This window comes from Hoplias malabaricus, chromosome 2, assembly GCF_029633855.1.
Source record: "Hoplias malabaricus isolate fHopMal1 chromosome 2, fHopMal1.hap1, whole genome shotgun sequence".
Taxonomy (NCBI): domain Eukaryota; kingdom Metazoa; phylum Chordata; class Actinopteri; order Characiformes; family Erythrinidae; genus Hoplias; species Hoplias malabaricus.
In genome coordinates, this window is record NC_089801.1 from 36,675,799 (window position 1) to 36,691,052 (window position 15,254).

Here is a 15,254-nt window from a genome sequence, read left to right on the forward strand (position 1 = left end):
ACAATTATGGGGTGTTGTAAAAAACTTCCAGAGCCGTTTGGAGTGGACCAGCAGGCGCTACAAATGTGGAAGGGAGAAGCAGATAAAAGATTTCAGAAAAAGAACAGAAATGCAAGAAAGAGAGAAGTTAATGAGGATGTTAAATCAAATGTTTCACCAATATCTAACAACTGTGCAAATGTTTGTGCTGTTCTTCCATGTACTTCCATGCCTGTTCTGGCCCCTCCACCCCCTCCTGAGTACGGCCTATATCCGAAGATCAACTGGGACCTGGACGTGAATCCACATCGCCCAGCGCAGGCCTCAACACCACCTTCTCCTCTGCATTCACCTGCACTCCCTCCACCCTTCGTGACACAACCAACCGCTCAACAACAGCTGCAGACTACGCCAAGTGAACCTCCCATCCAGGCAGCGCGAGAGATAAGGGCAAAGTAGGACGAGACTGAGGAGGAAGCAGAGCCACTGTTCCCAGGCTCTCCCCCTCCAGACACGCTTGAGAGCATCAAAGAGGCAAGCGTAAAGCCCAAAGCCAAGAAAAGGGAGGTCGCGCCACTAAGCATGAAACTCCGCTCCAGGGACAATGACGAAGGAGACGAGATTCCCCGATGTCACAGATGGGGGAGAGGAATTCTGCAAACGCTTAAAACAATTCTGTGAGACTTTCCGTCCGAGCCTGCACGAGCTGGGAAGAGCGCTGGCTGTCCGGATAGGAGTTGACTGGACAAGAGTGCAAGGAGATCTCATGACTGGAGTGGACATTCAACACAACAAGACAGAGTTGGGTCAGGTGTATCTCACCAAATTTGATGCATTGTGTGAACGCATCAAGGGGAGGTATCCGCGCCAAAAATTGCAAACAACAACCAGGCAAATCCGCGTGGTCCAGCTGAAATATCACTTTGTGTGCGGGTTATGCCCAGATCTACGCACCTGTGTTGAAACCAACTGTTTAGATGTGGACGTGGGCCGATTGAAAGAGGTGGAAAAGTATGCAGCACATGCAGAAAAACTCCTGAATGCCAAGAAAGAAAAACAAAAAGAAAAGGAGGAGCGCAAACTGGTTGATGCACAGCTGGCATTGTGGAAGCAGGCAACGGACCACGATCAAAGGTGAGGGACGGCGCGGAGGCCGAGGCAGGGGACGAGGACGCGGAAGAGGCCATGGCAGCGCTGGCAGAAGCGCAGGGTGTTTCGTCTGTGGAAGCCTTGATCACTTCATAAAGGACTGTCCCAACAGACATGGAGACCAGAGACAAGGGCCCCAAGCAATGGAGCCTTCCGACTGAGAGGAGGCCTTGGGGGTGGAGGAGCTGGACGGGGATGGAGTGCCTGGACGAACACCAGAATAGATTAGTGAACAATTTTTATTATTAACACAAACTGATTCTTATGTTGCCATGCTTAGAATAAAGATGACAGTAGCAAGGATAGAATGTAGCTTTTAGTAGATTCATGAGCAACCACTTTTGAGCTTCATGTTTTTTCAATTAGACCTCAGCATAAGGGGTGTCTGGCCAAAGTTACAGATGTAGTAACGGAGTCTTTAGGATGCTCCGTGCAGACAGAGAAAAAAAAATGCATTTTTGTTTTCTAAGTTTAGCCCAATTAATCTCCTGGGTAGGGATTTAGGGATTTAATGTGTAACTTGAGTATTTAATATATACTGAGTCTATGTGGGCATCGAGGTCTGTGTGGAGGATACAGTGGTGTATGTCATGGTGAAGCAGGCACGTGGCTTGCTGTTATATTATGAGTGGAAGCTGGGAAAGCTTGGCTTTATCAGCAGATTTAATGACCACTGTTAAGTCTAAATTTCTGCAATCCACTGACCTCCTTACAGACTGGGTCGATGTCATGTCAGTAGAGGACCTTCATCGCACTGTGCACATGCATGAAGGGCCTGATTAAGATTTTCATAAAGGAATTTGATGGGTTTTAAGTGAAAAGCTAAAGCTTGTTTATTTCTAGTGGGAAATTTGTCACTCCTTGGCTCAGATCATCCTCTCACCCTCACAAAAGCAATTGCTTAAACTGTTTGTTCAAAAGAGAAGTATATTTTTGCATTCTGAGCCTCATATATCACTGTCTAAACATCTTGAGGATGGGTGGAGAGATCTGGGTCCATGGTAGTGCAAGTGCACCTCCTTGAATGATTGGCGGGATCATGGAGGAGGTGTGAAAAAAAAAAAACAAAAGGGTGAAAAATTCTGAAATGTTCTACATCTAATACACAGCTGTGGTTTCTGTTTTCTCAATTGACATGAACACACACACAAACTGTGAGCTGTGTATGGGTTTCGGTTCCTCCTGAGGAACTGGCTGCAGTCCAAGACTGCTGATATGCAAAGTGCAAATAAAGTTGGGGATGATATGCGCCCAACCTGTAGTAGTTAATCCTAAAAGGGACTATCAACCGAAAAAGCCGCTCAAGCGCATCACTAATGAGGGCATCACATCAGTGTTCAATTCGCTGGTCACTGCTGGTGTGATTGTTCTCCGCCCTAATTCAGTGGTTCATACTCTAATTTATTTTGTGAAGAATAATAAAATTTTGTGCTTCAGGGGGATCTGGACATTGAAGATTTGTGTACACCAATAGGGGAATGTTTGGGTTAAAGGAATGAGACATGTTGATGGTGTACGTGACTGAGGTCCTATATATGACTTGATTTTGTTCAATAAACGTGAGAGATAAGAGAGAAACTTTGACTGTGTGTCTTATTCCTCTGTTCTCCCCAAAGAATTCTTTGAGCATTGATCTTTCGATCTTCCTTCCTGGTTATATGTAGATTAATTTTAAATTTGCCATAACAAACACAATACTGAACATTTAAATAATTACAGTTATTTAGGTATTAAAATCACTGTAACTGGAAATTCTAACTTGGCGGTGAATGACTTTTAAAGGAAAAGCAAAGCGTTTCTACGCCATAAAACAACAAACTCGACTAAAAATGTCTAAAGCAGTAATTGACCCTATTGCCCTTTATGGCAGTGAAGTGTGGGGTCCGCTTAATTATCAGGAGTGTGGCAAATAGGACAAACATCCGATTGAGATCCTGCATGGAGAATTCTGTAGAATTATTCTAAAGGTGCACAGGAGCACCACAAAGAACACATTCAGTCTAGATTTCACCAAACAAGAAACAGAGGGAAAGCCTCCTGCCCAGGTCTGTCCTCCACATTGTTCCTCCTCCAGTTATATATTGTCAGCTTTGCTTGGCCACTGATGAAGTTCAGTAACTGCACTGTGTCCGTTCTGTTGTAACCAGCACCAAAGATAAAAACAAGGTGTAAAATTTTGCCCACAATCCGCTCAGAGTGTGGAACAGAGGTCAGAGTCTGGTACTTTTCATCTAGAGATATTTGAATATTAAAAGGCTGGTTTCTGACCACAAGAGGGCAGCAGCATTTCAGTGAAATAGAGGGGTTTCTTCTGTGGTGCCTACTACTACTACAACTACTACTACTACTACTACTAATAATAATAATAATAATAATAATAATTCCCAAATCATACTAAAGATGCAGTTTTTTTAGTCGCTATGTCTTTTACAAACAAACAAAAAAGCTGCAGGTGTAGTGTTAAGTACAGTGCTGAAGAGGATTGTAAACAGGTAAAATAATTCTGAGAGGAATAAAAGATTATTACACCACACTGAGCTTAAAATAATGTTAGAAAATTCAGCGGGAAGAGTCGGGAGAGTGGAGCTTAGTGTTGCATTTTAGATGTATTTGTTCACATGTGAAATCCTGTATGAGTACAGCTGGGTCGATCAGTCGAGTCTTATTCCCGTGCATGAGGGAAAGCACAGGCACAGCTTTGTCATCAGTCTGTCACCAGTCCAGCGCAGTCTAACAAGGAATATTTCAGGAAACAGGCGGAAGGATACACTCTTAAACATGACGGCTCTACAAGTGTACTTTATTAAAGACAATCTAGATCTAGAACCCTGAACACATGGAGAACCCTTTACATGATTAAAGGCTTCTTTGCATCATGAAGGTGTTCTTCATATTGATGGAGAATGTGCTATAAATGGTTTTATATATGGCACCAAAAATGGTTCTTCTGTTGTTACGATGTCAAGCTTTTAACAACAAGAACAGGTTATGGTTCCATACAGAACCATTTATTTAAAAGGTACTATATAGAACCATTTATAGCTCATTCTCCCTCAGTCTGAAGAACCCTTTCATGACGCCACCCTTTAATAATGCAGAATATTCTTCAAGTGTTCAGGGTTCTGTGTAGAACCATTTCCTTTAATAAAGAACCCCTGCAGAACCATCATTTTTAAGTGTGTATAGGAGGAAGAAAAGGAGATTGAGGGGCAAGAGGGAAGATTAAGAGAATATTTCTTTTCAGAAAATTCACAGAGAAGAGAGAGGGACTAAAACAGAAGAAAAAAATGTTCTTAGGCAGCAGTTCTGCAGAAAAAGGTGTAATGTGTAAAATGGCCATGTACTCACGTGTTTAACAGTAAATACATTTAGTTCAAATAAATCCACTCATGGAGCATAAAGATTTCTGTGTGAAGGTGTGGTTGATGTAACTGTTGCCAATGTTTTTCATTAATTACTATTATTATAACTGTTATAAATTAATATTAAATTGAATATGATTCATTAAAAATAAATAATATTTTATTGGAAATCAGAAAAGGAACACGTAAACAACTGATGCTGTTCAGAAGAGTCTTTTCTCAGAAAGGGGACCTTCTCGATCTAATTCTCCTTTAGAAGGTTTCATTTGAAAAGAGGGTTAATAACTCTGCAGCTCGCCTCCTCAGGCACTCGCTCACATCAGCACATCACACCCATCTCCACTGGCTTCCCATAATGTACCGCATTCAACTCAGAATCCTTGTGCTCACCTACAAAGCTTTACACAACACTGCTTCTTCTCATCTGTCTGATCTCCTGACCCCATACAAACCTAGTCGTACTCTAAGGTCCTCCTCTGCTGGATTACTCCACATTCCACCGTCCAGATTGCAGGGGTATGGTGATCGTGTTTCTCAAGGCTGGCTCCTCGTCTCTGGGACTCTCTTCCCTCACAAGTTCACGAGGCCAACTCCACATTTAAATCCAGACTTAAAACCTACTTCTCTCTTGCCTTCAGTTCCCATTAATGTTAGTCTGTGATTATCTTCTCTCCATTGTGATTCTATAACGATGTTTTCTGTCCTCGTGTCTCTCTTTTCTGTGTTTCTTCTGAAAAGTGTAAACGTCTGAGTACTTGAAAAGCGCTGCATAAATATAATGTATTATTATTTTTATTATTAATTTTACAGAAACAATAACAAAAATAGTTGCTGGTTCCTGGGTCTGAACAAAGAATTTAAACATTTGAAACAATATTTAATTTCATAATAAACTCACACAGTTTTTAAGGCAGAGAACACACCGCTCTTTCTGTAATAAAATGTACACAGATTTACAAGTTTACAAGATTTACTCATCCTGACACCTGGCACTGAGCATGGTAAAAAACGCTCATGTGTAGCTGCTCCAGAGTGTCCCCTGTTGTTTCAGGCTTTTCTGTAGAGATTATACAATTGTGTGCACACTTCATCACCTGTGTCCACAGTCTGGTGCATTAAAGCTGCTGAAGTCACTCATTAAGTGGTGATTATTACCACATTTTACACAGTGTACATCTGCAATACAACGTCCTGTGCTGTTTTTACCTAATGCTCCTTCAGAGCTCCTCTACACAGTTCACAGACTCCTCCTTCACCACTCTCTGTGTAACATTCACAACTGACCAAGAAACTCATTTCCTTCACACTCTCTGTTCTTCATTCAAACAGGTCCATCAACCTCTGAAAGATTCCCCCTTCTGCAGCTGGAGCAGCTCCCTCTGACTCTGAGCTCCTTCTCACAGTTCTCTCAGAGACCTCCTGCAGAAGTGAGTGAGTCTTCCTGAGCTGTAAATAATTCTCTCTTAGTTTCTCCAGCTCCATGTTCTTCTCCTCCATCTGTCTGCTGAACTCCTCCTGCATCTTGGACTTTGAAGCTAAAATGTCCCTCTGGAGTTCAGGCAGCAGGATCTTCATTAAGTTTCTCTCTGCTTCAGCTCTGGCTTCTCCTTCATACGTCTCCATGATCTCCTCCATCTCCCGTCTGTGTCTCTCCTCCATCTCACACCTGTCCCTCTCTCTCTTCTCTTTCAGTCTCTTCACCTTTTCTTCCATTTCTGTCCTTCTCTCTAATTCTCTCTCCAGCTCTTGTTCCAGTCCTCTCCTTTTCTCTTCATTCCTCTCTTCTTTCATTCTTCTCTCTAGGTCAGTTGTTCGGTCGTTAAGTTGTTTTATCTCTCCTTCATGCTCATGTACTGCTCCCTCTATCCTTCTCAGAGAGTTCTGCAGCTCCTTTTCATGTTTTTCTTTAATTTCTTTCTCTTCCTTTACCTTCTTTTCTTCCATTTCTTTCATGATCTTTGTCTCCATTGCTCTGATCTGAGCTTCGGTCTCCAGGTAGATCTCACTGCTGTAGAACTCTTCTCTGTTTCCTTCCACCATCTTCTCGATCTTCTCCAGCAGCTCTGAGACCTGAGACCCCTCTCCACTCTCCTTAATGTTGAGACAGTGAAACCTGTTCCCACATTTCTCCACAAGGCTCTGGACCTCCTGGTTTCCTGACTGGACAAACTCTTCAATCCTCTTCTCTTGGTCTTCATCAGTGACGGTGAAGAGGATCATGGTGTTCCTCCAGCATCTCTCTCCAAACATCTCCTCCATTTTCTGCAGCATGTCTCTCTCCTCTCCTGAGGTCTGCTTCACTGGTATGACTAGGAGGAAGGCGTGTGGTCCTGGGGCTGACAGACGGACACAGAGTCCCACGTCCTGTCTCAGCTCGTCCAGAGAAAGTCCAGGACTGAAATAGTCAGGAGTGTCCACCACAGTCACCTGCCTCTCAGCCACCTGGCCCTGTCTGCTCTCACTCTGCTGCCTCACTGTAGATGCTCCAGCCCTGCTCCTCTCCTCTCGGCCCAGGAGCCTGTTTCCTGTTGCATTCTTCCCACTTCCAGTCCTCCCCAGCAGAACCAGCCTCAGCTCTGATACACCACCAGACTCTGGAGGAGACTCTCCACTCACTGCAGATCAACAAGAATGAAGGGGTTTATTTATTACTGAGCGTGAGAGAATGGTCTGTCTAGAGAAATATTTCAGAAACTATATGAATGTATGATTATTTACTGCTTGGAGGAAGGTCTTCTTTACTGTTTCTCCTCCTGAGTGGAGCTGGGTCTGGAGTCTCTTCTCTGACTGAGGAACCACAGAACCACAATAAACACATGTTCTTACAGACAGTTTGTGGACAGTTAATGCTGAAGAAATGAGTGTCTATTTACACACAACTACTGTTTATTTACTAAACTGTGGTCAGAGCAAAACATTGAACTTAGCAAATAAATATAAAGAGAGCAAAAATAATATAAAATATTAAATATGGTACATATGTTATAATATTGTTTTAATCATAAATCAAATCCTCCATTACATTAATAACAGAGAGTGTGCCATAAAACATTCACAGTAATAAAAATAATTTGAAAATGTACTTATTGCAGGAAGTATTTGAAGTGACCTGGTCAGTTACTTACACTCTGGAGGTCTCCACTCCTTGCTGTTTCTCCTCCTGACTGGAACTGATGATGGAGGATGTGTTCTTTCCTGCAGCTGCTTGTTTCTCTCCTCTAGAAGTCTCTCTTTCTCTTTAACCTGCTCCTCTCTCTCCATTAGATGTGTGTGTATCTCACTTACAATCCTCCACTTCTCTTCAAGCTGTCTGTCTTTTTCACTCACTTCAGTTTTCTGTTCTTCCAGTTGGATCTTCATCTTCTGGAGTGTGCTGCTCTTTTCCTGCAGCTCCTTTCTCTGTGTCTCCAGTTGATTTTTACAGCTGTCCACCTCTTTCACTGTGTCCTCCAGTAGAGACTCTTTCTCTCTCAGCAGTTTCCTCACATTCTCCAGCTCTGTGTCTTTCTTCTTAAACTGTTCACTAACACCTTCAAGTCTTTCATTTGTGTCCTTTAATAATGCGTCTCTTTTATCAATCGTCTCTAAATGTTCTTTTAGAACTGTGTCTTTCTCCTGAAGTCTTTTCTCCATCTCTTCCATTTGTATTCTATGATTCTGCTCTAATTCACTTCTGGTTTGTCTCAGTTCATCTCTGACCTCCGTGAGAAGTCTGTCTTTCTCCTGAAGCTGTCTCTCTTTCTCATGAATTTGTTTATATTTTTCTCTCAGTTCTTCATTTCTCTCCATTAAAAGTCTCTCTTTGTCTTTAACAATGACATTGAGAAACACGTTAAAAAACACTCAGGATCAAACTGGACATTGTCCTCATTTCACATAAATTTATACACATTTGTAAATAGGAATAATGACAGTTTGTTTATTACATTTAAGACACCACAATAATAATAATGTGAAAATTATGCCATATTTTATATTCCATGCTCCATTCAATATGTTCAATTAAGAAAATACAGTGTGCATCTAAATCTGCAGATTCTAACTTCCCTGTAATTTCATTCATTCATTCATTCATTATCTGTAACCGCTAATAATAATAAACTGTATCCAGTTCAGGGTCGCGGTGGGTCCAGAGCCTACCTGGAATCATTGGGCGCAAGGCGGGAATACACCCTGGAGGGGGCACCAGTCCTTCACAGGGCAACACAGACACACACACACATTCACTCACACACTCACACCTACGGACACTTTTGAGTCGCCAATCCACCTGCAACGTGTGTTTTTGGACTGTGGGAGGAATCCGGAGCACCCGGAGGAAAACCACGCGGACACGGGGAGAACACACCAACTCCTCACAGACAGTCACCCGGAGCGGGAATCGAACCCACAACCTCCAGGCCCCTGGAGCTGTGTGACTGCGACACTACCTGCTGCACCACCGTGCCGCCCTCCCTGTAATTTACACTTAGAAAATAAAATGTGATTTGAGAAGAGTGTAAAAATGATATAAACACTCTTCTGTTACTAAACAGAGAATAAACGGCAGAACTATCTGTGACTTTTATTTTGTATCTTTTCATTACTCACCCGTCCTCAGAGCAGATTCCTCCATTTTCTTTCTCTCCTCTTCTGTCCATTCTCTGTCACTCTGTAGAAGTGAATAAAACAGTGTGAAGGTTCCTGTATGAAGTTAATATTGATGTGATATGAACAATAACTGAGTCTCTGTTTAAATCACTGTTGAAGTGTGGGTCTGAATCACTGAGAGCTGAGATCACTAACAGAGAATAGAGCCTCTGTTGTGGCTACGCCGGGTCCTCTGCTGGTTTACTGCACTAAGCAACTTCTGAATCACGGGGCGGGGGGGCTCTCGCAAGAAACGTGTAACACTTTACAGCACAAATCTCACGAGTGTTTACCTCTCTACAAGAAAAACTAGCTCAGTATTCACAGTAGTGACATCACACAGAGAGAGAGAGAGAGAGAGAGATAGAGAGAGAGAGGATGAGCAGCGGTACAAGAGTTAATACTGGACTGAATTTACGCAGTAGAGTGAGCTGAAACATACCTGAGGGCACAAGTTGGAGCAGTAAGTATTTGTTGTGGTGCTACTGATAGTTTTGTTTATGAAAATGTCAGTTTTTGAGAGTCACTGAGCAGTGAGCCAAGGTTTACAGCTGCTAACTTTAGCCAGATTAGCTCAGGAGACAAAAAAGCCAATTCTTACATTGTATTCCTTTAAAGCAACAGGAAAGGAGAGGCACAGACAGGATTTGAACACGATCTGATCCAACAGAGTCAAACTGAGCCAATAAAATCTAAACACAGTGTTTAATACAGACACTGTGCTGTGGTCAAAGTAACAAAGTATTTTGAAGTGAAAAGAAAAATTAAAAAGTGAAAAGAATTATTTAAAGGAGAAATGAACCTCCAACAAACAAAGTACATTCATCTAAAGACTCTGAACAACAACATGCTCTGCACCACTTTATACACTGTTTATGTCTACAGATAATATTAACTCTGATTATTATTAGATATTAGAAGATAATGTGCTCACCTGAGAAATGATGACTTTAGGAGGTGGAGGGGGCTCTGATCAGAGACAAAATTAGAAGATTTAAATACAGAAAGTACATAATAACACAAACAGATTCACCTGTAAGTTCTGTATCACATGAAGACGTGTAGAAGCTCTAAGGAACTGTAACTGAACATCTGTTACTCTCTTAGTATTTAAAATAATAATAATACTGCTCTGTTTCTGCAGTGTTTCTAGTTTGAGATAAAAGTAAAGAGCACTAAAACCTCAGCTCCAGACTAAAGAGCTCAGAGTGTGAAATCTTGTGTGTAGTTTGAGACGTGCTGCTCTGGAGCTTTAGAGAACTTCTCCTGATGGGTTCCTCAGTAAGTCTGACTTTCTGGTCGTCTGAATCCTGTTTGATTTCTTCACTTCACTCTGTAATAAACACATTCCCTCCATGTTTCAGCCGATCAGTCGCTTCTATTTCATTATTAAACAGTGTTTCCTTCATGGAACAGTATTAAATAGAAACACTGACATAAACACGTCTCTGCTGTTAAACACGTTAGGACAGTGCTTCTCAAACTTTTTACACCAAGTACCACTCATTATCAAACCACCACCTCCAAGTACCACCTATGAGTCTTATCACAGCAATACGTGTGTCCTTGGTTGTTCCTCCGCTCCAGAGTAAAAATTACAGAGAGAAAACACATACATAGGTCTAAACTGAACGTTTTAAACACAATTAAACATTTATGAGAACACACAACATCTTTGGGAAAAGGTATTAAACATTTTGAAAGAAAAGCAAAGGAGAAACGAGAGAGAGTTCAGTTTAATATTTATCAATTATGCACTTTAGGTGAAAACAGCACAGAGCTCTGAGCAGGTCTCACAATGGCTCTCGGCGCTTGTGTTAAACTGTGTTAAGACTCTAATGACACGAAGAATGGCCACAGTTTACCTTCAGCACGTACAGAACACTCGCATTGTTTCTCTCTTTTTGTCTCTGGATGTTGCACTGCTGGACTCTGGAGTATTTCTCAGTGTGTTCTCGTGCTCGGTCTCGGCTTGTTTTCTCATTTCCACTTTGGCCATTTTGTAAATAAAGTCCAAACTGCTCACATCTGTCTCTAGCTTATGTTCAGAAAGTAAGCAGCTGAAACAGTAAGCTTTCTGTACATGGATTTAGCAAAACACTGAGGATCACGGCCCCTACCTGGAAAAAGCAGGAGAACGCTATCTTCCCCACCCTCTTCCCTTATAGACGTAATAAACTATGGTGTATGTGCAGCCCGTGTTTATTATTTTTAACACCAAAAAATTATTAAATTTACACTTGAATAATTTAGGTATTCACTTTTTAATAAATTATTAAGTAATAAGTAAATTTGGTAACATTTTCTATAAAGCCTACATTTATAAGCCTTTATAAGTGCAGTTGTAACTATTTATAACTAAAAATTATGTGTTCAAGATTAAATAATAAGCTCCTATAAAACATGAAAAACACTCTTACAATGAGCTATTATTTATTATTTTGCAAGTTATAAACATATAACACAAGTGTCAATATTCATTACACTGTCTTTCAAATGGGTAATGACCTGTGCATAATTATATAGCACCTATAATAAAAATGAATGGTTTTAAATGCATTATAAATGTTTAAAATTCCATCATTGTTTACTTAGCTATTCCTCATGTTTTAAATAATAAATAATAATATAAACTGTCAGTCACTTTACTTGAAGCACTCAGTGATGGCATTTTAAACATTTATAATGTATTTATAATTGTTCACACATTTTGTAGGTGGTTTATAATTCTGCACGAGTCATTATCCATTTAAAGGGTTTTAAAATGAAGAGTGAGACTTGTGTTAATATATGTTTATAACTTACAAAATAAACAATAATAGCTCATTATAAGAGCCACGAGTCATTACTGGAGTTTATATGTATGCTTACACAGCATTATTACCATGTTATAAAGAGTTATAACCGCACTTTTAAAGGCTTATAAATAGGGGCTCATAGAATGTGTCACTGTAAATATTTCGAGGTCAATGGCGTACCACCTCTTACTGCTTCACGTACCATCAGTGGTTCTGATTCTATTAAAGGTGATCAGTCTAAAATGTTCTGAACCTCTCTCAGTATCAGTTTAGAGACCAGTTATCTGTGTGTGTGTGTGTGTGTGTGTGTGTGTGTGTGTGTGTGTGTGTGATTGTATAAACGCCCTCTCAGTCTCTCCAGGCTGCTGTGAGCTACACACAGTGCAGAAGTGTGTGAGGAAACTCTCTGCTGATGATGTTGAGCTGAACACTGCTCTGACACAAAGCACAGCTCAATACATTCAGTCTCTACAACAAACAGCTTCTTCATAAAGAATCAACACAGCAGCATCAGAGTAGACATTTCTCTTCCACTCAGTTACACTCACCTCTGGACTCTCTGTCAGACGACTCCCGCAGCTGAAGGAAATAATAGAACGTGAATATTCCTTTAATATTTTCATAACTTAATAATTACATTTAAATCAGTGGAAAGTGATGATGACTGTTTTCAAAATGAAATAATCTCTTCATAAAAATACATTTCTACGGAGCCCCTAAAGTCTCATGGTGTAAAAATATTATTTAGAGACTTAATCCGTTCCCTCAGTTTAGACATGACACAGGCTCTGCGTTAGGACACACGTTTGATCTCCTGTCCATTCCTTATTTACACGTTACAGCCATGTGTTAATAGACTAAAACATTCATAGTTCAGGTCGAGGAGAGAGTGAATAAAGGCAGTATTTTGAATCCGACGGGACTCGTTTTTAACTGAGCATTCAGCTGGAGGTGGGACAGTGGGCTCCTGTTGTGTGGCACATAGCCGCGGCTTTAATCACATCTCAGTCTCAAGCAAATTATTCAGTAAAATCCAATCGACCTGCTATTGTCATTGTTTTTTAGGAATGAATGTTTAAAAATGAATAAAACCATGAAAAATAAGCGCGCTGTGTAGAGGATTACACCTGTCAGTGCCACTGTAAAGCTGCTTATTTGTAATGATCTGATTAATTTAGGGGCGGCATGGGGGCGCAGTAGGTAGTGTCGCAGTCACACAGCTCCAGGGACTGACGGAGGCGGACGCACGCGATAAAACACAGAAACTTTATTTACAAAATAGAATAACGAAACAGAGACTGGGACTGGGGCAAAAACCAAAATGAGGGAAAGCAGAAACAGACAGACTCGAGACTAAATGACAACAGGAAAACAAAACAATGACATGAAACGAAGCGAGGAACAGACAAACTGACGGGAGCGATACTACTTATAAAACAACTCGACACGAAACACAACAAAGGTGAAATGTCCGACCAACAGGAGAGACACAAGGAAACTTAAATACAAGACACAGACAAGATACACCTGGACAGGTAACGAGGGGGCAGGGTAACAGATGAGACACAGTGGAGGAGGCGGAACAAAGGCGGGACTATAGGGAAACAACAAACAGAGCCATGTGCTGAGAGCGAGCACATGGCCGGAAAAACAGACATGTCAAGTTTATAGCTATTTTCTTCATTCTCTATTGTCTGCAGCAAAGCGTAGCCTACGAAATAAAGGTACAATACTTTTAATAAACAGATACAAGATGAAGGTGACATATGAAAGCTGGAGCTGTCCTTTTTCCATTGGAGGAGTGTAATTTATGTAAATCAAATCAAATCAAATTTATTTGTATAGCACCTTTTACAACTGACGTTGTCACAAAGCAGCTTCACAGTTTCAGAACAGAACATTTAAATCAAAGCCCAATGCGAGCAAGCCGAAGGCGACAGTGGCAAGGAAAAACTCCCTCGAGGCTGGAGGAAGAAACCTTGGGAGGAACCAAGACTCACAAAGGGGACCCATCCTCCTCTGATCAAACTATAGATTGAATTTTAAATGATCACCAATGACGTGTCATTATGCTACATAATTATAATAATAATAATATTAAGGTGAGCAGCTGGTCTGGTCTGGGCCGCAGGAGAATCCAGCAAACAATCTTCCATCGGTGGGCCACCATTTTCTCATAAAACAGTAAAGGGAAGCATATTGAATATTAATTACAAACATACACTGCATGGAGTGTGTTATGGACATGAGAAATTGGGCAATATTAGATTCTGACCAGCGATAATGGACTCCCTAGGTGTGTAACTGTGTCCTTTTTGTAAAAATCGCGGTCACAAATCCCCGAAGTGTCATATTCTCACACAATGTCCCATTACATTGAATGAGGTGTCAAATTAAATCTGAGGGTGCCCTCTTGTGGACGAGCTGTGACTCAAAACTCAAGTGACCTGGAGCGCAGCAAAGAGTTCCCATTGGTTGATGGAGTCATGTGACTATCCGCTGAACCATGGGAACTGAAGTCCCCAGAGTAATTCACAGACTCAAATGGCAATGCGGCGTGAAGTGAGGGAGGAGGCGAGGCGTCCACAGAGTAGAGATGGGTGGGAGTTTTGGTATCGATCCGATACCAAGTAAAAAACCGGGCCAGTAACGCCGATATTGATACCGATACCGCTAGTCTTCACCACGTGCTGGTGCCAAAGCGAAAGACAGGAGCTGGTGGGGGGGGGTGCCTGCTCTGCGCTGACTCACCCGTTATTTTTGTGCCACAATTCTTCACACGCGCGCGGATATTTCGAGCGAGCAAGAAGGTTTCTGCATGCGCCCGGATATTTTTGAGCGAGCAAGAAGTTTGTGCGTGCGATGTCTCTGACCTCTGACCTCAGTTTTGTGTGTGTGTGTGTGTGTAAAACTCAGGAGGGTTGCTCAGGTGGGTTGATTTAAACCTGCCTTCCTCTCTCTACATGAACAGTTTTTGAACTGCAGTATTAAGCTTCCTTCAGAAAGTATTTACTGGTCTCCGGCCTGTATGTCCTTCCCATTTGGCGGTCAAGCCATCCAATCAGTAATTACCTTTGTCATTTGACGTTTCTGATTGGCTGAAACTGAGGCACATTGTAATGGCTGTAAGTGTGAAGCGAGCGCGCGGGTCAGAGACATCGCGCAGGACAGGAGATCAAGATGTGTAGGTTGTAGTGTGCGTTCAAGAAACCTCCTTGCTTGCTCAAAATATTCACGCGCGCGTGCAGAATGGTGGCACAAAAATAACGACATACACCCACAGACTTTAGCGGGAGAGAAAAAAGTTTGAGTATCGATCTTTTTCCACGAGTATTGA

At 41.6% G+C, this 15,254-nt stretch overlaps 1 protein-coding gene across 1 annotated transcript; it reads right to left on the minus strand.

Moving 5' to 3' along the window:
• Window positions 1–5,323: 5,323 nt before the first annotated feature.
• LOC136686380 (trichohyalin-like) lies at window positions 5,324–12,633 on the minus strand. Its single transcript, XM_066660115.1, has 6 exons — window positions 12,466–12,633; window positions 10,054–10,088; window positions 9,081–9,141; window positions 7,616–8,296; window positions 7,209–7,277; window positions 5,324–7,105 (listed from the first exon to the last, which is right to left on the minus strand). The coding sequence occupies exons 3-6, from the start codon at window positions 9,103–9,105 to the stop codon at window positions 5,808–5,810; spliced, it is 2,073 nt and encodes a 690-aa protein (XP_066516212.1). The 5' UTR covers window positions 9,106–9,141; window positions 10,054–10,088; window positions 12,466–12,633; the 3' UTR covers window positions 5,324–5,807.
• Window positions 12,634–15,254: the final 2,621 nt, after the last annotated feature.

Bases quoted from the DNA above. Each gene is read 5' to 3' on its own strand.
- LOC136686380 (XM_066660115.1), bottom strand. From the start codon at position 9,105: ATGGAGGAATCTGCTCTGAGGACGG. The intron at 8,297-9,080 runs GTGAGTAATGAA...TCATTGTTAAAG, and splicing joins GGAATCTGCTCTGAGGACGG to ACAAAGAGAGACTTTTAATG. The intron at 7,278-7,615 runs GTAAGTAACTGA...GTGGTTCCTCAG, and splicing joins GGAGTGGAGACCTCCAGAGT to TCAGAGAAGAGACTCCAGAC.